The sequence below is a fragment of the Nelusetta ayraudi genome, unplaced genomic scaffold, assembly GCF_046127955.1.
Source record: "Nelusetta ayraudi isolate G7.1 ecotype Tasmania unplaced genomic scaffold, CSIRO-AGI_Nayr_v1 ptg000002l, whole genome shotgun sequence".
In the NCBI taxonomy this organism is placed as follows: domain Eukaryota; kingdom Metazoa; phylum Chordata; class Actinopteri; order Tetraodontiformes; family Monacanthidae; genus Nelusetta; species Nelusetta ayraudi.
The window spans coordinates 4,340,307-4,354,113 of record NW_027466052.1 but is presented as its reverse complement, the minus strand read 5'-3'; the positions used below and the strand labels follow the sequence as shown (position 1 = coordinate 4,354,113).

The 13,807-nt window shown below is 45.0% G+C and overlaps 1 protein-coding gene across 1 annotated transcript in view; it reads right to left on the bottom strand.

Annotated features, from left to right (window-relative positions):
- Window positions 1-699: 699 nt before the first annotated feature.
- luzp2 (leucine zipper protein 2) overlaps window positions 700-13,807 on the bottom strand; it is a 140,777-nt gene continuing 127,669 nt past the window's right edge. Inside the window, exons 10-12 of the mRNA XM_076018171.1 lie at window positions 8,606-8,710; window positions 8,140-8,214; window positions 700-1,780 (exon numbers count right to left, since the gene is read on the bottom strand). Coding sequence (XP_075874286.1) covers window positions 1,670-1,780; window positions 8,140-8,214; window positions 8,606-8,710 — 291 coding nt within the window. The 3' untranslated portion in view covers window positions 700-1,669. The remainder of the gene's footprint in view (window positions 1,781-8,139; window positions 8,215-8,605; window positions 8,711-13,807) is intronic.

Sequence of the window (13,807 nt, the reverse complement as noted above, 5' to 3'; positions counted from 1 at the left end):
ATTCTATATTTTAAACCAAAAGAGATGGCAAAGTGTATAAAAGATGGATGTAGCGATAAATTATGGGTGCTTCAATATTTCATGACTTTGACCCCAGTCAGTCCAATTTAATTTGACACATTTCTGAATTTTCCATCTTTTTTTTTTTTTTTTTTTTTTCCCCCTAAAGATTATCATAATTGTTGGTTTTTGTTCCCCCGTCAAGTTTTAGCAGGTACCACACTGTGACCTGATGCAAAAAAAATCTTTGGTCGCCTTACTTCGGCCCATTTATTTCGCCAATACAAGAATAACGTGGAGGCTGAAAATGTGGCAGCTGTCGGCAGCTTCACAGGACTTTAAAAAAAAAACAGCCTACGCACTTGTCAGAAACAGCTCTGGTACATTAGATTTTTTTAAAGTTTACCTTCCAGAATAAATTCCTACCAGCTGTGTCAAAAGGATTTGCATTTATATCCATTCCACGGGACAGATTTAAAGAAAAAAAGCATATGCAGTTTTGACCCCTTGAAAACCGGGGGTTGCGCCGCGACCCGGCACTTCCATGTCAGACGATTACTCATTTAGATTCCACATTTATACCAGCGATCTCTTCCGACCTCCCCGCCCCTCGGACCACACACCCCAGGAACGGCGCAACGGCGTCACCGTCCCAGCGTTCGCGCCCACAATCCTTTCGATCACAAACACATGCAGCCGTTTCTTTCCCACAAAGAACCATTTTATTCTTCACACATGTACTGAAAATTACAGTTTTGCTGAAAGGACACGTAGAGGTCGGAGAAGTCGGATACATGTAGCTAAGGGAGTTACTACTCAGTGCATGGCACATTCTCGGGGAGACGACCCATTGTGAGTCTTTGGCTCTTTGCCTCCGGAGTGTTAAAGGCAGAAAGAGTGCTGAAGTATTAAACGTTGAGCAGTTGGCCAGCCAACTTGAGCCTCTTATGTTTCAAAAGGTGGAGGAGTAAATTAACCTTGCTACGATGAGTGACAAACTATATCCTGAATTTATTTGATTTGGAGGGGAGGGGGTTGGTGGAGGTGGTGATGGTGGTGGTAGTAGTAGTAGTAGTAGTAGCAGTAGTAGTAATAGTAGCAGTAGTAGTAGTAGTAGTCATAGCAGTTTTTTTTTCTTCTTCTTTTTCTAATCAATTGACCAATATAGCACATTATACAGTGTCGGACCAAACCAGTGCAAAGGGATTTTTCTAGAAAGATCTCACATTTAGAAAGCAGTGTCCTCACTCGGAATAGAACTCAGAGAAGTAAACAACAAATCAACAATCATGAAACAAGTTACCAGTTGCCGTAGCTACCTTAAAAAAAAAAAAAAAAAAAAAAAAAAAAGTTTTTTTTTTTCCTTTTTGTCTAGAATGCATGCGTTTTTTTTGTGTTTTTTGTTTTTTTACTATGAAGGTTTTTCAGATGACGCTTTGCGATCCGTCTGTTCTCAGCTCTCGAAACGATGCAAATATTCTTCTACTGTGTTTGTGTGTGTGTGGACAAAGGCGCAACACGTATATTTTAGTTTTGTTTTGTTTTGTTTTTGAGAGCCTGCGCCTGTGTGTGTGCGTTTATGTGTGTGTGTGTGTGTGTGTGTGCTCTTGGAAAACATCCTCCGGGCGTCCTTCGGCGGCGCCGTTTTCTCGGATGACACGCCGTCCCATCAGTTGTGTTCGTGGCTCTTTGTCTTTTTGCTGCCGCCGCCTGTCTCTGCCTCCTTGCTGTCGTCTGGGCCCTTTGTGCTGAATTTTCCGCTCTGCGCTTGGCTCCTTTGCTGTTGGACGCAGAAGATAGAGATGGGTAATGAATGAGCACCGCCGGCACAGCGATGCTCCACAGTTGACGGCTGGCGCTCTGTATAATGTGAGCAGGAAGTGCTGAACACCTGCGCGGTCCGACCAGGAAGAATTTAGATTTTTATTTTATTTTCTTTTTTTTTATCTGCCAACATCCACTCCTCGTCCCTTCACCTGGTCCTACGGAAGAGGATTAGGGCCACGAGAAGAGAATAACATTAAGATAGAATTTCTTTTTTTTTTTTCAAGTTTCCAATTCGAGAATAAAGTTGAAAGAGTAAAGTTGAAATTTTGAAATTAAAGTTGACATTTTGAGAATAAAGTTGACGTAAAAAACGCACAATTTCGTAAATAAAATTACATTTTTGCAATTAATGTCAACGTTAAGTCAGTCAAAATGTCTAGTGGAGTACTTCCGTCTTTGCCAGTTTCCTGATTACTGCGGGTGAACATTGTGGGTGACCTCCTCCAAGTTTGTCTGCTTTCTTTCTTCTGAACAGACGTAAAGTTCGACGCAGTCTTTTCAATGTCCTAATACTTATTACAACACTGTGTTTGTTACTAAACCCAATTTTGAAGTACAATTTCACAAGTTGCTCCACAGAAAACGTCAAGTGATGAAAGGGCAAATGCCATAAATTGATTGATTATTGATCTCGATTTTTTGACTTTATTAACAAAATTACGACTTCACCAAATTTTGTCTTTTTTTACGTCGACTTTATTCACCAAATTTCCTCGTTTTTATGTTGTTTTTTTTTTTATATATACGAAATGTCAACTTAAAACTCGAAATGAAAACTTAAATAAAAGTCTCCTTCCTGTAATATATATTTTTTCCTCTTCATTAGGCCCTAATCCTCTTTCGTATATATTTCTGCAAAAGCCCATCACATGGCAGAAACTTCAGGCACGCAGACGTGGTCAAGATGAGTTGCCGGAGTTCAAAGTGCATCAACATCAGCTCTGGTAGATGGAAGGGATGTAAGGGCACTTTTTATCCAATGTGAAAATGTCACTGTAAAAACCCTGCAATCTCACTTTAGATAGTAACGGCCAATAGAAAGGAAACAGTTGCCGTAAGTAAACATTCCGGGACATTTCTCCCATCAAAAGTGTTTTCTTCTTCCGGAGAGCACAGACGATTTGGGCTTGGAGGGGAGAAATGATCAGCTTGGGATAGAAAACCAACAGTGGTTACTTGCGTCAGAGAGAGGTTTTTGTGTGGAGCTCAAGATTTTCTAGTTAATCCGGTTCCTCAAGCTCACACATTTTTTTTCTTTCTTACCCCTCCACCAACCTCCATATTTCTGCCGCTCATTTTATTATCCAATTTTCGGTGGCATTTTAAATCATTTTATTCATTTTGGCCCATGACATGTCTGAGCGCCGCACACAGGCACTCAAAACCAATTCCCACAGCCAAGCATCTGTTTTGTGTTTACCAATGTGACTTTGGGGAAAAATGCCTCGGGACTCCGCGGCTGCCTGCAAATTATTATTACATCACCCTGTGTGGCGGCGGCGGCGGCGAACAGCTTCCTCCTCACCTGGCAGATGGAACAATTTCTACATTTCCTCTGCGCCCATCACTCTCCACGGAGGGTAAGGCTTGCATTTCAAATTTGCCCATCAAGAATAGTGATGAGTGCAAGATTGTAAAATAGCAGGCGGCGCATTTACAACCCTGAGAGCCAGAGAGAGAGACTCTGGCCTCGGTCTCCCCACTTCCTGTCGGCTGGACTGCTCGTTCAGTGACGTGCCGGTTTTCCTTTTCTTTGTGTGCCGTCATTTAATAAGGGGCGAAAGCAAAAATAAGCAAGACTTTTTTTTTGCAGCACAGGTGGAAGCGCTTCCCTTCCCTTTCTCCTGTTGTTTTGTGGGTACTCGCAGGTGAAGGCCGAGTTCAGCTGAGTGCGCGGCTTGAAGATGCTGATATCGCAATAAAAAAAAAAAAAAAAAAAAGAAAGAAGCAAACTGTTTGCTCGTGAACGGAACGGAGCTGCGCTCTTAGAAACATTGTTTAATTGCGCAAAGAAATGATCAACGGCGGCGTGAAATTAGGGGGCTCTTCTCTTCCCTACTCTTCTAAATCTTGTAGGGGCCGTGGCGTGCAGCTGCTGCAGCTGTATCTTTAATTGTCTAGCAGCTAAGTTGCAATTTAGTGCTCCACTTAGTAAATATGAATTAAATATGTGAAGTTGGATGCTCCCCTACAGTCGTACAGATGTAATTAAACCCAACATTTTACATTTTTGGCTCTAAAGGTACCATATATGCATTACTCCCTTGTGGCAGCCTGGCAGGCTGCAGCGTATTTAGCCCTTTGTTTACAGCCTCCTGTAAAAATGCTGGGTTTTTAGTGTCCCGCTAAATCGGACGCTTTGCCGGATCTTCCACACGTTTGGAAGAGGAAAAAGAACAACTAGGTGGCATCAGAGGGCTGGGGATGTGTTCTGTAACCTTTGGTAACCGTGCCCTTTGTGACATCACAAAGAGGTATTTCTTCTCCTGAGCCTCCACTGTTTTAACATACTTTTGAATGTTTCTAGCAAAGTAAATAGCTCATTACTGAGGAGTTCACTGTGCTGCAGACTATGATTAGATCCCACCCGGAACATCACCTGCATGCAGTGGCCGTGAGGCACCCGTCTAGATTCTGGTGGAAAGTCAAAGTGAACGTGACCTGTTGTTGGAAGCGTCGGTAACTGCGGCTAAACTCGGCAGCGGCTGGAAATCCACCGCAGGCCCCGGGAGTTTATTTTTTAGATCATTTTTAATGGCGTCATTATTCATTAATACATGTTTTTTTTAGACTCTCACAAGGGAGGGCTGCGCTTTTAACAAGCTTGTGTTGTATAATGAAAATTTGATGGAGTCTTACATGGCTGCCGCTCAGCAGGAATGAGTTATTATTTTTTTTCTTCCCTCTAAATTTTCTTTCTTGGAATGTTTTTGGAATTTAAAGTCAAACTGGCACTAAGCTGGTGATTTGTGGAACGTCAATGAAAATAGAAGGAACATCATCATTCAGACCCATTATAGGGACTTCTTAAATCCCAGATCACAATAATGACTAATTCATCTTTACTGTCGTTACAATCCCTGATTGTGGCAATTGTGTTGGTGCCATTATCTTTAACAGCGAATTCTGGAGCGTAGCAGACAAACGATACCGAGTTGTAGATTTTCATTAACAACTCTTACACCTAATATTTGCCTGCTGTACAGCTGAAGGTACCTGCCTGAGATACCGAGCCTGAATTCTAGCAGATCGTTTTGAAAAGCCCCAGTCAGAAATGCTTTAAGCTGCTTAACAGATCCCAAGTGTTCTACTCCAGGGGCAACTTAACAACCAAAGCCTTTGCCAAGCGGACGACAACTTCATGTGTGCTGACTCGTCGTCTCTTTCAGGTCGACCGGCTTCAGTAATTCCTCTGCCGATGCCTTTTTTTTTAGAGCCCGAATTCATGTTTACTCGGGGAAATGAATTATTAATTCATATTAAGTATTGATTGCAGTTTATAATTATTTCTCATCATGTTATCTAATGTATACTATACGTTGGCATATTTAATACTTAGAATAATTGTTGTTGCCTCATGTCTGAACATCAGAACCAGTCAAAGTCATTTCAATCAACCAGCGGCAGATTGTGTCGTGTTCTGTGTATTTCCTGTTTTATTTTGAAGTCTGTTTACTCTCTTGTCAGCGTCCTCAGTTTTACTTCCTTTGTTTATTGCATGATGTCTGTCACCTGTCCTTGGTTGTTGTCACCTGTGTTCTCCTGCCCCAGTGTATAAATAGTCCTTGTCTCCCATTGATTCGTTCTTGATTGATTGATATACTTTTTATTATCTCGAGGGAAATTCAAGTATGGCCAGCTGCTCACATAAAACATAAAACCCATCATACATTGGTTTTTGCCCAAGTGTTCTCAGGTCTGTTCTTGTTTTTCCTTAGTTTCTTGTTACAATTTTCTTCTCCCAGTGTGTTTTTGTAATTAGTTATCCTCATGGGAAACCCTTAGTTTAGTTTTGTTTGTAGTTAAAATAAAACCTTTTTTTTTTGTCTGAAAATCCTGAGTGGTTCGCATCTGGGTCCTACATCCAGGCTCCCAACCTGACAGGTTGGCCTTAAGTCAACATACGATCATCCACTAACCTTTAAAGTGTTTTTTTTCCCCCCCTGAAGTGGTTGTTTCCGAAAAAGGAACGACAGAGAGAAAAAAAGAGGAATTTGAAAATATTCTATCTGCCGTGAGATTAGCAGCCATGTTGATTTTACTGCAAATCGGTCCATAAATTCCACTGCCGCTGCCACACAGCGTCTGTTTGTTTGTTTGTCTGTCAGACGGCGGAGTCCTATTTTGTGCCAGCAGCCTAAAGGTTTAGCGACGGAGGCCTCCTTGCTCTCAACACCAGGAGCACAGACGCCGCTTCCAAGACGCCTCTGCGCGGCGTTCGACGAGCGCACGTCCGGCTGCGAGGGGAGCCGCCGCTCAGCCCCTCGGCCCTCCGAGACAATCGAGCACGAGACGACATAATGGAGGCAGGAACGGAGGGCACTTTAATGCAGATTGATCCGGCGAGACCCAATCAAAGTGCCAATCATTGCTAATCAAATTGTTTACGGCGGCGCGGCCGCTGTGTAGATCGACCGCTGTGAATGTCGCGCGACGGGCGAGTTTCCACGAGAGGCCGAGCAAATGTCGAAAGTTGCCGTGACAGTGTGTGTGGGGGGGGAATTGGTGGTTTCCATATATCCATATTCCATGCAATATTCTTCCAAATAAAAATAAAACCCAGACCTACAAAACAAAAGTCAGACCGAGTCCGATCACAAGTCTTCTTCCCTTCACGCTCATGTTTCTTCCTCTGTAGCGGAGGAAGCCTCGCAGACTTATTTCCATTATTGTATTTTAAGCTTGTTGTCAAAGGACTTTGCTGTGTCTGAGCACAATAAAAAGACAACAATAACAACAACAACAACAACAACAAAATGCCTGGGGGATGGAGTGTTGCTGCTGCAACATGCAACATGCTGTATCTCCGCGCACGAGGCTACCAGTGGAATATCTGTCATCTGGCTCCGCTTGGTCGGATCAGCCACACAGTCCACTCTTGTATTACATGAAAAGGAGGGGAAAGAAGAAGAAGAAGAAGAAGAAGAAAAAGAAACCCTCACTGGAAATCTCGTCGGCGCCAACCCGAGATGAATCAAATCTGTTCATTTGTCCAGATCTCTGCTGAATTACGTGAGTCACATTCATGTGCAAATAGTCCTCGGCTCCAAAAATGGACGGCGGCCACTTGGACGGTTGCTCGGCTACGCGCCGCCGCGCCGAAGCCTGATGAGATGCACCGTTCCGCTGCGCTCGCCGCCTCCGTGGAGGTGTGACACACTTCAATGAAAATGATGTGCCGCAGGTTTTCATACATTTATTTATTTATTAACGCGGACGGGTGTCAGTTATTGCGCGGCTTAACATGACAGGCTCTGTTGGCCTCGCTACTTCATTCACACGGGGCAGATGAGACTCAGTGGCATATAGTTTATCAGGTCAGAGATGTGTTTGGTTGGATAAAGTCAAATGAAAGACGTCCAGGACAATAATCCCATCACATATTCTTGAAATTGATGTTTTGTTTTTTCACTCGCTTCCTACAAGCAGAGGCGGAAAGTGAGCAAAGTGTCACAAAAACAGATGTTTTTAGTTATTATTTGGCTCATCTGAATGCAGCCAACTGTTTGTCTCTCTGCCAGAAACGATCACGGTGGTATCAAAGAATTAAGACCGTCTCTCTCTCTCTCTCTCTCTCTCTCCCTCCTTTTTAATCCTTCAGTTTAATAAGACATATTTAAAAGTGAGATTTTTCTCTGAGAAAATGTACCTAGAAAATAAGTTTAGATATTTAAGACCTGTGAGGAACGCGGCAAGGGCTCTGAGGGGCTTCGCCAAGTTTACTTGTAGTTTGGACCTGGCCTTCAGATGAGGCCATCTTTAACTTTCTTTCCATTATACAAGGTGGAAGAATTGTGCATGTTTGGATGGGCACGCATATGAACTGTGAAAACGGACAGAGTGAACCCTTTCGTACTATACGTACATTTTGCTTGGAGAAACAGAGCAAGAGAAGCAGTCTGGGGAGAAGGTGGGTGGGGGTTAATCTACCAACGTTCACTTGACTGGATTAGTCGAGAAAATGGGCATTAGTGGCCAAAGAGCCGGAAGAACCGGAGAATACGTTTCCGCCGTGTCAAAAGGGAGCAAAATTTTCAGCACCCGGGCGTCTCCACCTCGCAACATTTCCATTTAAATTGGAGCGGCGCTCACCTGCTGTGCCTCCGGTCGCCTTTTACTGTCGGGGGCTGATTCCTCCGTCTGGTTCTGGAAGCAGGCGGCCCCGGCCTGTAGGAGCAGCGGCGGCAGCAGCGTTAGCGCTCCCAGCCTTCTTATCATCATCATCATCATCATCATCATCACTATTATCACTATTATCACAAGCCTTTTCACTTCACCGCCATGTCCATCGGAGCTAAAAAGGGATTTCAGGAGAATCTGGGATCTTGGCTGGCAAAATAATCAGCTGAGCAGAAGCTCCTCTCATTGGATCATTTGGCTGTTCAAACGTGTCAATCATTCACCTCCTGCAATGAAGTGCAGCCGGCTACAGCAGTGCTTTAGTTGCCATCCTGGACTCCAGTGGAGCCACGCAGTGAAATACCCAAAAAGTAAAACATTCTAGGGACTCACAGACAGAATACTGAGTCTGCTCGGTTTTTTTTTTCCGAGGACTCACCTGTTCCATCGGACACTCCTTGGTGGCGCTGCTCTCCCTGTTCGCGAGGTCGGCGCCCTCAGGTGACTTACTGGGTGTGGCGATTCTCTGAACTTTGGAGATGTCCTGCACGCGGGGGAAACAGGCAGAGCGTTCATCCGTATTAGAAAACTAAAGCGTGTGAGCCGTCACTGAACTTACTTAATCAGCCAAGTGTTGACAAGTGCTGAAATTCTAAACCTACTAATTTCCAAATGTTGCATCAGAGGATGAGAGCGAGAGAGAAAAGAATATCGTGTCTATTTCTGTTCAAAGATGCACGTCATGATTTACAGCGTCAGCCTAAAATAAGTTTAAAAACGCAGACAATGTGACACCAGTTTTAAAAAGTTGATGTCCTTTGTCCTAAATTTATACCTGAAATTACAGCCTGTGAGCGATCAGACCTGCTTTGCTGCAGTGGAATCTGTTTTGGCCCTAAGCGACTGAAGGAACACTTATTCTTGTCTGACACGATTCCTCAAACCCAAAACAATCACACTGATTTCACTCCTGCGCTGTCGGTTTTTCCTTCATCATGGCTTTCTGTCTTGCTGCGGAACAATTAATGTGCGCTCTCAATCCACAAGTCTGCAGGCAGGGGGGGAGAGACGCGCTTTGAGGACTTGGAAGCATCCATGAACCAATCGGTTCGCCATTAGTTGCACAGCCCGCGAAAGGGAATAGACAAGGAAAAAAAAAAAAAAAAAAAAAAAGATGTTTTAGTCGTTAAATGGCAAAACGGTTCCTTCTCATAACCAAACTGATGAAGTGAAGAAGCCCGGAGAGCTCAGCTCGCTTTCATTAGCAGACTTGCTTTATTTGAGGGGCAAACTTGAGATTCTGGTTTGTAATGTCAGACTCATTTTTCTCTCCAACCAAACTCCCATGACCCATTAATTAAAACTTGAGTGCCAAATAATGATAATCATCCTCATCATCCTTGGACTGGATACAGTTATTTGAGAAGCTGTCCCCTTGTTTTGTGGCAGATGAGTGAGTGCAGCAGATTTTGGCTGCAGCGGCTACTAACTCTTTCCTTTTTTTTTTTGTGCTGGACTTGTTTGTCGTAGTTTCCCTAACTGGGTCAAAAGTGGCCTCTTGAGGTAGACAGATTGGCTGCTAGATACACGCAAGAGGCCTCAAGCCGTGGGACATCGCAGGCGGCCGTGACGGCCTGGGGAAGACTGTGTGGTAATTGCGCCTCTGGCTGCGTCTTCAAAAGGTTGAAGTCGCGCTGACCTCCCCGACTCGACGCGTCACCTCGGGAGTTATCTGGTAATCTGGCAACTTAAATCCCAACCTTTGATGCTGTGGCCCAAGCAGGGAGGCAATGTGTCCCCGTCAGCACGAACCCACAGTAATCTGTCCATGTTGTGGATCTTCTTTTTGCCTAAAAGCTGAAAAGCCAAATTCTCTAACTGGATTTTTTTATTTATTTTTTTTTTTACGAATCAATGACCCAAACTGGGACAAAAAAAAACCCCAACAACATCCAAGTTAATTGAAAAGTCTTGGTATAGGCGTCAGTATCGGCGATACCGGCCCTGTGGTTTACATGGTATCGTATCAACAGCAAATCTCGCAGCAGGGCACATTGCGGGGCAAAGCTGAGATGAAATGAAACGTGTCGTTAACTCCGGCCAGGCTTCCTTTCTTCTGTGTGACTTGCTGTTGCTGGCTGTTTGCCGAGCACACACGGACCCTGACCCCGATCCGCCTCTTTACACAGGCCTGGCTGCGACTTTACGAGTTCTGCTAACGCTCGTGGCGTGACCCGGTCGTTTTGGGGCCACGACACGCTCGGACGCATCCGATCCTCCTGCTGCCGGCTGCTTCCAGGCAGGACTGATGAGACGAAACCGGGAAGCCGGCCGGCTGGCTCCTTGATGAGCAGCTCGTACTCGTGCTGCCTTATTATTTTTTTTTTTCTTCTCTTGTCTCTACGACTTAATCGGAAACGAAGCGAGCAGCCATTCAAATGAGATTTGACCCTCGTCCGCGCGCAGCCGGCAGAGTGGACAGACGGAGCGCCTCGGCGCCCCTTACAGTGAAGGCGAGCTGTGATTTATCCGAGCGGCTGTCGGAGTGTACAGTGGCGGCGGGAGATAATGGAGCACGCCATTTCTATGCTAATGAAGTGGGAGATAAAAACAAAAACAAAACTTCATTAGCATGGCACAAAAATCCGCCCGCACCTCTGTGTGTGGAGTTTCCTCCCCTTTTATTTATTTATTTATTTTTGCCACGCACACACGCTAATATGGCTCAACAGCGGCGACAGGAAAACATGTGGGACTTCTCGTCGTGATGGGATCATCCTGTTTTTCGCTCCCGCCGGCGACGGGGACGTGGACAGGAAGTGTCAATTATAGCATATTGTTTTCGTGTGATGCCTCAACAGAGGGACAATGGAGGCGTCGGCGAAGGTAGGAGAGTGGGGGGGGAGGAGGCGGCGTTTCCATCCGAGCGTGATGATAAAGACAGGAGAGAAAAAACAAAACGGAGGAAAAAAAAGAAATGCAGTAAGTGCCATGTCAAATCTCCAGGCTCCCGCGGAGGAGGAGAGGCAGAGTAAGTTGCGGCTGCTTTGAGGACAGAAAAGCCTCTTAAAGACGGAGCCGCTCGCCAGGATCACGACAGATAAGGCGCCGCGCCGCTACGGCTCACTTTATGATTTCAAAGCGGCGGCGGCGGCGGCGGCCGGCGTTTTCAGAAATCACGACGAACCGAATCTGTGATTGAGGTTGACACGACGGCTTGGTAAAGAGAAATAGCTGCGGTGAGGCCGCGGAGTGTTTTTTTTTCTTTTTTTTTTTTTTTTCTCCGCAGCGGCATCAATACGTTCCTGTGCCACCGTGTGTCTTTTCTTTCTTTTTTTTTAAAATGCAGAATAGATGCTTTTGTGAGTCAGACGGCACCCGCTTCTTTTGAAGAAAACAAAACGACAAAAAAAAATAAAAAAAATGCAAGGAAGCCACCGAGTGGGTCGCCACTTGACACTGCTCCTGAAATGGCAAAGTGTAAAAATCTTCGCAGCCGTCGACGTAATCCTGTATTTTTTTTTTTACGACCAATCTTCTCGTCCCTCGTCCCTCTTGGACGCCTGGAAGGGATTAAAATCCTGAACGCCTGGTGCAGCCCCGTGACCTTGGCTTCCAACGAGGGCCGCGCGACGCCCCCACTTGATAATAAAAACTCCTTTTAAATTCTGAAAACGCCCGTGTTGAAGCCCCCCCCGACAAGGTCTTTGTCGACTGGCAAGACTGGACAGCTGCTTCGCTTGGCCGTGTGACTCGCCACCGTTGAGCAGCTCTGACATTCCATAACCTTTGCTTCCCTCTGGGAGGTGATTCTCCAGGAGCCAGAGTGCAAAGAAAGGCCCTCCTCCCCTTTCCAGACTTTCATGAACTGGTTCTTCACCATGTGGACAAAAGAAATGAATCAGATCTGCTGCGTGTGGCCGTCGAGATGAAACTTTGCAATGTTACGAGCTGTTTGAGACCGCACTTGTTTGGTGAGGTAGCAAATGAAGCATTGCTGACACATTTTTTTGATGTCCAGTTTAACCCACAATTCACGTTCAAGTCTCGTCTGCACCAACTGGGGGCAGTCGATCAGATTCAAGTGTGCGATGGGAAGGGAAGGCCCAGCTTCAGCGTCGTTTTTTTTTTTTTTTTTTTTCTCGCTGGAGGCCGAACCAACTGGAGACACACGCTGCCAACAGCTTTCCTAGTTCTCGCCAACTTAAAGAAGTTGCACCGGCTGTCGCAGCAGGACTCAGTGGAGATGAGAGGACTTCCTGTCAGTCCAGTGGCCAACTTCCTGTTTCTGGTACTGCACTGTTAGCCATCTAATGCTTGTTCATTCTATCTGTGATCTCTCTCTCTCTCTCTTTCTCTTTCTCTCTCTCTCTCTCCACACACACACACACACACACACACACACACACACACACACACACACACACACACACACACACACACACACACACACACACCTATATGACCATGAAATAGTTTGTCCTAATAGAGTTGCCGTCTACACCGGCCCTGTTCTCCTGTGAATAACTGTGCTACCTACCTGGACACACGGCTGTGCTTCTGTTTCCCTCAGTCAGCTAATTAACTGGTAGACTGAATTTTTTTATTCCACTTTGATGAAACAGCAAAATCTGATCTGCAGTATTTTTTTTTTTTTTTGCACATCACAAAAATAAATGATGCGAGTTCCGACTTTGGTGACTTTTATCTGCAAAGCAGTCGTGACAGGTCAGAGTTGGAGTCGGTATTACCCCCCCTCCCACACACACACACACACACACACACACACACACACACACACACACACACACACACTTTATTTCTTTCCTTTGACGACACTTTAAGGAATCAGGTGTAATTAATAGGATTAATAAGCCCTGCACTCCATTAAGCTTGCAGGGCACACAGTCTGTCGCCATGGTGACTTCCTGACACTGCGCCACTTAAACAAAGGAGGGCTGGTGTAATCGTACTGTGGAACCTGTATTTTCTTTTTCCGCCCCCAGTGATGACAAGTCAAAGGTCTGCTGCCGGCCCATTGGTTACGCCTCAGGTAACGTTAAATAGCTTTGCAAATGTATTTGGCACTTAGCCGGCATGTTTTATTTAAGGCGGTTGTCAGGCCTAAAGGGGGGGGAGACGTCGAGTCACTGCACCAAGGAGCCTGAATCACCTCGACGGTACAAAAGCAGCCTCCCAGGATGTTAATTGTAGCTGCGGGGGATGAGCCCGGCCAACATTACACTGATATTATTAATCCGGCTGTGATTTTTATCTGCAAAGTTTGAAAATCTTGCTCGAGACTTGAAAAGGGGCTCTGGTGGCTTCCGACTATCGCCGCTTATCTCTGCTCCTCGGGGTCCTCAAGCCTGTCGATTTACCAGAAGTTCACAAAACCCAGAGTAGGAAAAAAAAGAGTTTGCACAGGAAAGAAAATCCCCTTTGGACTAAAATAAATAAATATTATAATAATTTATTATTATAATTATAATTATCGTTATTATTGTTATTATTATTATTGGTAGTAGTAGCTTTTTCTGTTTCAAATGTGGTGAAACTAAAGTGAGTAAGCAGCTCATCTGCCAGGTTTACCGTCCATAAAATATTCATGTTGTACTATTTCACCATCCATAAATGCTTG